We start from the raw sequence: 10,782 nt of genomic DNA, 5'->3' as shown, positions 1-10,782 counted from the left end.
CAGGGATGGTGGGAACCCCTCATAATGGGCACAGAATGCAAAGTTTAGGATTCTCGCTCTGCATTCGGTGATGATCAGTGCCTGGACCCCCCCTCCCTTTTTCCCCCTCCCTTTTTCGCCCCTCTTTGGCTCCGCCCCTATCCCTCCCCCAGTTTATTTAAGCAGTGTGTTGGGTGAGCTCAGTATCTGATCACGGGTCGATCAGCAACTGGGAACACTGAGAGAACGTGCAGAGACATGGGTGAGACTCTTCATCAGCCCCCCACCTTCTCTCTGACTCTCCTCTCCTCTTTCTGACCCTCTGTGGTGTCCTGTAGGGAGGTTCTCTTTTCCTCCATTATCTGACAGCCTGATGTGTGATTGCAGCGTGTGTGGAGGGGAAATGAGATGAGTCCCCCTCCCCCCCACCTGGCTGTCATGCTGATCCGTTGGCTTCCAAGTGACCTGAAACATGCAGAAGGGGGAGTTGTGATTTCACTGGCTGCATGCTTGTTGCCCTGTCATGGGGGAGTCCTGGAGGTTGCACTGCCTTCTGACTTCCTTCTGAAGATGCTGACCCCCCTGGCTGCCATACTAGGCAGGTTGGGAGTTCTGGCTTTACTTGCTCCTTGCTCGGGGTGGGTGTTAAAGCCACAGCCAGGCGAGTGGCATTTTTCTGAAGGTCCAAGTACAGAGAATGAGGTCCCGGGACATGGAACTCCTCTGACGCTGCAACCAGCATGCGGTAAGTGAAGTCACAACTCCTGATTGGCTAGTGAGTGGATCCCCTGACAGCCAGGCAGATGGCATTGTGAGGAGGGGAGCACATCATTTAAGGCGCCCCCATCGGGTATCCGGGCAGTGAGCGGGGTCCACCCACCAATGAGAGGGAACAGTCACAGGCAAGCGTCCAATCACGGACGAGCAACTAATCACAAATAAGTGTCCAATCACAGATCAGTGTCCAATCACAAAAGAGTGTCCAGGTTTTGAAGAAGCTGATTGGCTCCCATGCACAGCTGTACCAGATTTTGTACTCTCCAGTTGTAGTAATCCTGATTATGAGGTCATTTTAGCGTTCCTTACACCTCCCCCCATCCATTGAGCGTTTATAGACCCTTTAGGCATGCTGAAATGACCTCCTATAGTAATAATGGTTGAGAGGTCACTTTGGCGTGCCTTAAACATCGTCCATCCATTGGGGGTTTACAGACACTTTAGAATATGCTAGAGCAGACTGGGGTTTTTCCACCGCTGATTACTCAGCAATCTCACACAGTGCCCAGAGCTGCTGCTGAGCACTATAGAGCCCGGACTGACCGAAAAACCTCCTTCTCCCGGCCGGACCGCGCCGATCCCAACAAAGATCCGATTGTAACATTTAATTGTGCTCTGATCCAATGGATCAATTTATAGATTAATCCTATTTATCAATTGATAGCTAATTGATCCCCTACACATGATTTATCAGAATCCATGAGGAAAACAATCGTATGGATTGGATATCGCATTGTCAGCCACGCCCCCTCTGCTATTCATATAACAAGCGCCCCTTTCCTCTATTCACATAGGGGGCGCCCCTTTCCTCTGTGCCCCTGAACTATAATCTCCTGTGTTGGCATCTATAGCACGCTCCTGTGCCCACCCTGTAATCTCTCCCCACACGGAGCAATCTTACATGGCAGATGCCAACACCCTGTGTGCCCCTCCCAGAGTCTACACAATTATTTACACACAACCCGCTGACTGCTGGCACATCGCATCTTACCACCTGATCCACCTACCGCCCGCAGGCACCCACCACCCGACCATCCACCGCCTGATCCGCCTACCGCCCGCAGGCCCCCACCACCCTACCACCACCCTACCGCCTGATCCACCCTACCGCCTGATCCGCCTACTGCCCGCAGGCCCCCACCAACCGATCACCTGACCCACCCTACCGCCTGATCCACCTACCGCCCGCAGCCACCTACCGCCTGATCCACCCTACCGCCTGATCGCCTGCAGCCGCTCACCACCCTACCGTCTAACTCAACCTAGCGCCTGACCGCCCGCAGCCTACCACCTGACTCACCAACCACCATACCGCATGATCCGCCTGATTGCCCACAGCCACCCACCAACTTACTGCTCGACAGCTCGCAGCCAGTACCGCCTGATTCACCCTACTGCCTGACCTTTCGCAGCCGCCTGACTCGCCCACCCCCTACCGCCTGACTGCCTGCAGCCACCAATCATCCTACCGCCTTACTCACCCACCACCCTACCGCCTGATCCACCTGACCGCTGCGCAGCCACTCGCAGCCACCCACCACCCTACTGCCTGATTTACCTTACCGCCTGACTGCTGGCAGCCACCCACCACCTTACCGCCCGCAGCCACACACCACCCTACCGCCTTACTCACCCACCATCCTACCGCCTGACTCACCCACCCCCCCTACCGCCTAACCGCCCGCAGCCACCAATCATCCTACCGCCTGACTCAACACACCACCTTACCGCCTGATCCGCCTGACCGCCCGCAGCCACTCACTACCCTACTGCCTGATTCACCTTACCGCCTGACCGCCCGCAGCCACCCACCACCTTACCGCCTGACCGCCCGCAGCCACCCACCACCTTACCGCCTGACCGCCCTCAGCCACCCACCACCGTACCGCCTGACCATCTGCAACCGCCTGACTCGCCCACCCCCCTACCACCTGATTCGCCCCCCCGCCTACTGCCTGACTCGCCCACCCTACCATCTGACTCAACCCTGACGCCTGACCGCCCGCAGCCTACCGCCTGACTCACCCACCACCATACCGCATGATCCGCCTGACTGTCAGCAGCCACCCACCACCTTACTGCCCGACAGCTCGCAGCCAGTACCGCCTGATTCACCCTACTGCCTGACCGTACCACAGCTGCCTGACTCGCCCACCCTCCTACCGCCTGACCGCCCGCAGCCACCCATTATCCTACCGCCTGACCCGCCCACCACCCTACCGCCTGACCGCCCGCAGCCACCCACCACTCTACCGCCTGATCTACCTGACCGCCCGCAGCCACTCGCAGCCACCCACCACCCTACTGCCTGATTTACCTTACCGCCTGACTGCCGGCAGCCACCCACCACCTGACCGCCCGCAGCCACCCATCACCCCACCGCCTGACTCGCCCACCCCCCACCGCCTGACCGCCCGCAGCCACCAATCATCCTACCGCCTGACTCACCACACCACCCTACCGCCTGATTCGCCTGACCGCCTGCAGCCACCCACTTCCCTACTGCCTGATTTATCTGACCGCCCGCAGCCACCCACCACCTGACCTCCCGCAGTCACCTACCGCCTGACCGCCCGCAGCTACTCACCACCCTACCCCCTGATCCCCCTAACCGCCCGCAGCCACCCACCACACTACCACCCACAGCCACCAACCACCCTACCGCCTGATTTACCCTACTGCCTGACCGCCCGCAGCCACCAACCACCTTACCGCTTGACTGCCCGCAGCCACCCACCACTGTACCGCCTGCCCATCCGCAGCCGCCTAACTCGACCACCCCTCTACTGCTTGACTCGCCCACCACCCTACCGCCTGACTGTCCGCAGCCGCCTGACTCACCCACCATCCAACCACCTGACCGCCCGCAGCCACCAATCATCCTACCGCCTGACTCGCTACACCACCCTACCGCCTGATCCGCCTGACCGCCCGCAGCCACCCACTACCCTACTGCCTGATTCATCCTACCACCTGCAGCAACCCACCACCTGACCACCCACAGCCACCCACCACCCTACCGCCTGATTCACCCTTACCGCCTGACCGCCCGCAGGCACCCACCACCTTACCGCCTGACCACCCGCAGCCACCCACCACCGTACCGCCTTACCATCCGCAGCCGCCTGACTCGCCCATCCCCCTACCACCTGACTCGCCCACCCCCTACCGACTGACCGCCCGCAGCCACCCACCACCCTACCGCCTGACCGCCCGCAGCCACCCACCACCCTACCGCCTGATCCCCTTAACCGCCCGCAGCCACCCACCACACTACCATCCGCAGCCACCCACCACCCTACTGCCTGATTTACCATACCGCCTGACCGCCCGCAGCCACCCACCACTGTACCGCCTGCCCATCCGCAGCCTCCTAACTCGCCCACCCCTCTACTGCCTGACTTACTCACCACCCTACCGCCTGACTGTCCGCAGCCGCCTGACTCACCCACCACCCTACCTCCTGACCACCCGCAGTCGCCTGACTCATCCACCCCCTACCGCCTGGCTGCCCGCAGCCACCTGACTTACCCACCCACCCACCTACCGCCTGACTCACCCACCCTCCTACCGCCTGACCGCCCGCAGCCACCCACCACCCTACCGCTTGATCCACCTGACCGCCCGCAGCCACCCACCACCCTACCGCCTGACCGCCCGCAGCCACCTACCGCCTGACCCTCTGCAGCCGTCTGGCCCCCATACAGCCTGACTCGCCCACCCTCTTACCGCCTGCAGCCACCCACCATCCTACCGCCTGACTCACCCACCACCTTACTGCCTGATCCCCCTGACCGCCTGCAGCCACCCACCACCCTACTGCCTGACTGCCCACAGCTGCCTACTCACCCACCCCCCTACCGCCTGACTCGCCCACCCTCCTATCACCTGACCGCCCGCAGCCGCCTGACTCGCCCACCCACCTTACCGCCTGACCACCCACAGCCACTATGCTAATGTCTGACTCGCCTTACCGCCTGATCCACCCTACCACCTGACCCACCCTACCGCTTGACCCACCAGCCACCCACCATGCTACCGCCTGATCCACCCTACCACCTGCAGCCACCTTACTCGCTCACCACCATGCCACCCATCATGCTACCGTCTGACTCAACTTACCGCCTGATCCACCCTACTGCCTGACTGCCCACAGCCACCCACCATGCTACTGCCTGACTTGCCTTACCACCTGATCCACCCTACCGCCTGACTGTCCACAGCCACCTACCACCCTATCGCCTGATCCACTCTCCACCCTACTGCCTGATCCACCATATCGCCTGACCGCCCTCGTAGCCACTCAACACCCTACCGCCAGACTCTCCCACCACCATGCCACCCACCATGCTACCGCATGACTCACCTTACCACCTGATCCACCCTACTGCCTGACCGCCCACAGCCACCCACCACCAAGGTACAGAGACTGATGTGACTGGCTCAGTGATCTCTGTACAGCACTGCGGTATATGTCAGAGCTATATAAATGTATAATAAAAATAGTGTGTGACTGTGGGGGAGAGGACATTAGAGTGTAAGCTCCTCTGGTACAGAGAATAATGCGATTGGCTCAATGATCTCTGTACAATGCCGCGGTATATGTCAGAGCTATGGGGGGATCTTGTGACCAATTCTTGCTGTTTATTGCTTTCCAGCTACTAAGTGTGGATCATGTGGACCCGGATACAAGTCTCCTCTGGATGCCATGAAAGGTAGGGGCCCCGTGCTGTGAGTCCAGGGGCGATGGGGGGGGGGGGGGGAATCAGAGTACAGCTGTAGGCTTTTAGTGTAGATATTTTGAATATGTGACAGGTCCTCTTTGCTGGGTGTTCCCTGGTTTCAGCTCTGCCCTCTGTAGGTAAGAGAGAAAAGATGTGAACTGAGGCTGCTGTCTCACTCAGAGGCACTGTGAAAGGGCCTGCTGAATCTCGGAGTAGCTCAGATTCAGGCAGTTCTAAGTTCTGCAGCATTTGCTGGGTAGAAACAAATTATGTTCCTGTTTGCTCCCACCAAGAATAAGAAGTTGAACCTCTTTTATGACCCGGGATTATCTGTGGCCCCCTGTATCCCACCACGCACCATGTCTGCCCTGTACAGGCCCCAGAGAGGAGCTGATCTACGTCGCCTGCATCTACCACAACACCGGCAACAACAAGCCTGACTACCTGGCCACGGTGGATGTGGACCCCAAATCTCCCCATTACTCCAAGGTGAGGCTCATGAATTTCATAGCATGTTTGTTCCTCGGGGGAGGGCCCTGAAACTGCATTCATGACTAATGAAGAGCCGTCCCACCCAAAAGGTAAAAACACAACATTGAGATTTGTGCGGCAGGGAATGGCTGTGACCGGTGTTTACTGGGGGAAATAGGCGAGTACAGACATTTGCTCATGGGATGGGGGCAGGTACAGAGAGGTGCTCAATAAGGGAAGGGGGCGGGTATAGATAGGTGTCCCCCCTGGGAAAGGGGGGCAGGGTACAGCCGGGTGGTCAGCAGGGTAAGTGGGTGGGTATAGACCACTATGGACACAGGTGATCATCATCTGAGGAAGGGGGTCAGGTACAGACAGCTGCTCACCTGGGGAAGGGGGCAGGGTACAGCCGGGGCCCCCCCTAAGGAAGGGGGCAGGGTACAGCCGGTGCCCCCCCGGGGAAGGGGGCAGGGTATAGCCGGTGCCCCCCCGGGGAAGGGGGCAGGGTACAGCCGGGGCCCCCCCAGGGAAGGGGGAAGGGTACAGCCGGGCCCCCCTGGGGAAGGGGGCAGGGTGCAGCCGGGCCCCCCCCTAAGGAAGGGGGCAGGGTACAGCCGGGGCCCCCCCCTAGGGAAGGGGGCAGGGTACAGCCAGGGCCCCCCCCTGGGGAAGGGGGCAGGGTACAGCCGGGGCCCCCCCTGGGGAAGGGGGCAGGGTACAGCCGGGGCCCCCCCCTGGGGAAGGAGGCAGGGTACAGCCGGGTGGTCAGCAGGGTAAGTGGGTGGGTACAGCTGGGTGCTCACTATAGGAAGGGGGAGGGTACAGATGGGTGCTCACTATAGAAAGGGGGAGGGTACATAAGTGGTCACCAGGTAAAGGGGTGGGTACAGACAGATGCTCACCAGGGTAAGTAGGTGGGTATAGAAAGCCCTTCATGGGAGGAAGGGGGTGAGTACAGACGGGTGCCCCCCTGGGGAAGTTGGTGGGTACAGCCGGGTGCTTACCTGGGGAAGGGTGCAGTCAGGTGGTAAGTGGGTGGGTACAGACAGGCAGATATCCTACAGGTGAGGTTCCAGATACCAGCTATGACTCTCCTGCTCCTCCTTCCAGGTCATCCACCGCCTGCCGATGCCCAACCTGAACGATGAGCTCCACCACTCCGGCTGGAACACCTGCAGCAGCTGCTTCGGGGACCTCAACAAAGTCCGGGACAAGCTCATCCTCCCCTCCGTCATCACCTCCCGCATCTACGTGGTGGACGTGGGCACCGACCGCCGGGCCCCCCGCATCCACAAGGTGGGCACCCTCCAATCAGCTCGTCTGGTCCTCTTTGTCCATTTACTAATTTGTCTTTTCTCTAAATAAACCATCCCGGGGGGGCCGCCATCCCCTCCCTCCTATAACCGTCATATCATCGTTCCAGGTATTTCTATAGGCAGCTAATGTGAGTACCTGAACCTGTCCTTATATCTGCCTCCTGGACAGCAGCTCTTGGATTGAGAGAAGGGAACATGCTGATAGGAGAGGGGGGGTGACCTCATCGGTGTAGAAGAGTCAGGGAAAGCTCCTGGCAATCTGGAGGCCCAGGAGACGGACTTCAAAAAGCCAAATTGGGGAAAGTTCCCAGGTTTTGATTGCATAACTGCAGTAGAGCGAGGTCAGGTCGGGAGGCTGGCGGAGCTGTGTAATTCTCAGGACTGGCTGGGCAGCTCCCATGTATGTGCCTGAATGCAGGGCCAGGACAAGGGGTGGGTAAGAGGGGAGGTTGCACTGGGCGCAGTGAAGCAAAAATGGACACAGGGTGGTACACCCATTCTACGGCATGTATTATTAGTGGGGGAGGGGGGGGTGCAATTCTGCATCCTTGCGCTGGATTACCCTGTCCCTGTACTGTCCGGCTGTGACCTGACCGGGATTCTCCTCTCTACAGGTGGTGGAGCCGGAGGAGGTCCACAAGAAGTGCAATTCGGGGTACCTGCACACCTCGCACTGCCTGGGCAGTGGAGAGGTCATGATCAGCGCTCTGGGGGACACCGCCGGGAACAGCAAAGGTGAGCGCCATCTTCTACACCCGGCAGGCCTCTGGGTTTTATTTTTGGCATTTCTTGTCTTTTTAAAAGTCTTATTGACCTTTCCATGAGGAAAACGTCAACCGATTTCTGTATCTCAGGAAGCTTTGTGCTGCTGGATGGAGAGACGTTTGAGGTGAAGGGGAACTGGGAGGTGGAGGGCAACGCTACGCCTTTCGGCTTCGACTTCTGGTACCAACCGCGCCACAACGTCATGATCAGTTCTGAGATGGGAGCGCCGAAGATCTTCACCAAAGGGTTCAACATAGAGGATGTGAAGACAGGTATATCAATAATTCTGTGCTACCCAAAAAATAAAATAAAATAGAATCAGCAGCTGACACGACCAGTAGGATATAGGCAAAAAATATGGAACCAAAAATATGTGTAGCGCTAAAAGTTCAATATGGAGACACTGAAGTCAAACTAAAAACGTAAAACATCAAAGAAGGGAGAAAAAGTCCTCAATGTATATATAAAGCATAGTCCACATAGATGTGATGATTTCGTGAGAAAGGCAATTCAAATACGTGACATCCAAGGTGAAAACATAGAAGAAGCACACCACCACCGAAAATGGAGAGGCTTACCAGATCTCATGGACCCCAGAGGGCATACGCCCAAATGGGTCAAATCAGGCTTGGGTGGTGGGTGACACACGAGTCAATGGTATATTTCTGGATGTCCATTTCCATCATACCTGTGGAATATCCATCATCACCCACCACCCAAGCCTGATTTGACCCATTTGGGCGTATGTCCTCTGGGGTCCATGAGATCTGGTAAGCCTCTCCATTTTCGGTGGTGGTGTGCTTCTTCTATCTTTTCACCTTGGATGTCACGTATTTGAATTGCCTTTCTCACGAAATCATCACATCTATGTGGACTATGCTTTATATATACATTGAGGACTTTTTCTCCCTTCTTTGATGTTTTACGTTTTTGGTTTGACTTCAGTGTCTCCATATTGAACTTTTAGCGCTACACATATTTTTGGTTCCCTAGAGGATGTGAAGGCGGGTAAGAGGGGTGCAGAAGGGTAACAGGGGCAAAGATCAGTACAAGACGGGACTACTGGGAGCTAAATTCATCCATTACTACCCCACCCCCGTCCCTCTATTATACCCCAATCCTCCCTCTGTCCTTCTATTGTAGCAAAGTCCCAGGGCCCCTTTAGTCTAATGAGAACCTTCAGAGTTAGGGACAGCTAAAATCCTTCTGTGTAGAGTGGGTTACAAGGCATAGCGGGTGCAATGCAAGGTAGATTCATGGGCGCCAGACACTTCTTGAATGCAAAGAGATTTATTTTCTCTTGAACAGAACTGTGGGAGAGGGGTTTAGGGCCAGGACACCCTTTAGTAGTTGCAATGTTAATTGGCAGACTCCGAGACTTCTATAGGTAGACAGCCATGCAGGGAAAGGCACCCAGCAGGACACCACGTCTGTATGTGTAGGATAGCTGTCTCCTATGGCAACAGTTTTATAACCGTTTCTAACACAAGTTGTAATGAACTTCTGTACTTCCTCTACAATCACTTCTTGTAGATCTTCACTCCACTGAGCTCCCAGTCTCTCCTCACTAGACTTGCTGATCTACTGCCACCGGATCTCCTAAGCTCTTCCAGCCTTCTCACTGAGTATCTTCTTCAAGCGTCACCCCCACGCCCCTGCTGGGTCCCTAGCTTGGCACTCAGATACTCCGCATACCTCACCCCGCTGGCCTGCTCTGTGCCTGGCTTGGCACACAAGGCTGCTCTGCAAGCGTCACCTTCGCTGACTGAATCATCACTTATGGTTGGACTTCAAGCTGCAGTCCCAACCGTGCACTGCTTTCTTGCTTCTGGGTAGGCCCTCATACAGCCTAGCAGCCAGATGTCCCCGGGATAGGCCTCAGGCTCCGGCCTAGCAGCCCGGGGCAGCACAACACACGTCCACCCAGATGGCACAGAACCCCGATCACCTGACCTCACCCAAATAAATAGGCTCTCCCTGCAGGTCAAGGAACCCAGGAAGATCCCTGCCCATTGGCTGAGATGCCTCATCTATTCCTAATCTGTCCTTGCAATGCCCTTGTCTTATGTCCAATGTCGCCAGGTACCCGGCCACCTAGCGACAGAAGAGAGAAGTGCAGCAATTCCAGACTTGGGGTAAAATCAATTGATCCCTAGCAATTAGCCAAGGCAACTATACCTGGCAGGGAAATTTAAGAGCAACCCTGCCTAAACATCAGGGTGCTACATTCTCCCCCTGCCTACAAAACTACGTCTCGGAGTTTGCAAAAAAAAATAAATAATTTGAGCTCTCAAGCCTGAGAGCGAATGTCCTGCCAAAAACTGTGATAGGTGGGGAAAGAGGAAAGGAATAATAACAAGTAGTGCACATAGCATATCACAGAAAATAAACATGTATGAGCGCATGGCAGTTCACACAGTGTAGATAAATAACAGGAATTATATATACAGTTTAATGTGTGGTGTACCACCCAACTACTTAAGGGAGAATATCAACCTTAGTCTCATATCTTAGCTATCTATCTAATATGTACAGTAATAAAGAGAGCATGAATATTTAGCATTATCATCCATGTTGGATCACTGTCTCTCCTTGTCTAAGGAAGCCGCAACGGCGCAAGAACACCTGAAAGAGAGAAATAAACAGTAATGCAAATGCATCCTATCCCTATAATAACATAGTGCAATATGTACATGAGTGATTAAGTAATTGTTACTTGTCCTTAGCCAAGGACAGCATAGCAGTGTAAA

General features: G+C 56.1%; 1 protein-coding gene across 1 annotated transcript in view; it reads left to right on the top strand.

The window, feature by feature from the left end:
- The first annotated feature begins 204 nt into the window (after positions 1-204).
- The window catches only part of LOC141116755 (methanethiol oxidase-like), a 29,434-nt gene continuing 18,856 nt past the window's right edge, over positions 205-10,782 (top strand). Inside the window, exons 1-6 of the mRNA XM_073609160.1 lie at positions 205-241; positions 5,415-5,471; positions 5,857-5,969; positions 7,062-7,247; positions 7,882-8,002; positions 8,122-8,304. Of these exons, the coding sequence (XP_073465261.1) occupies positions 238-241; positions 5,415-5,471; positions 5,857-5,969; positions 7,062-7,247; positions 7,882-8,002; positions 8,122-8,304 (664 nt within the window). The 5' untranslated portion in view covers positions 205-237. The remainder of the gene's footprint in view (positions 242-5,414; positions 5,472-5,856; positions 5,970-7,061; positions 7,248-7,881; positions 8,003-8,121; positions 8,305-10,782) is intronic.

This window comes from Aquarana catesbeiana, linkage group LG13 (genome assembly GCF_042186555.1).
Source record: "Aquarana catesbeiana isolate 2022-GZ linkage group LG13, ASM4218655v1, whole genome shotgun sequence".
NCBI lineage: Eukaryota > Metazoa > Chordata > Amphibia > Anura > Ranidae > Aquarana > Aquarana catesbeiana.
Note: the sequence above shows the minus strand (reverse complement) of the source record. Positions and strands in the feature narration are given on the sequence as shown.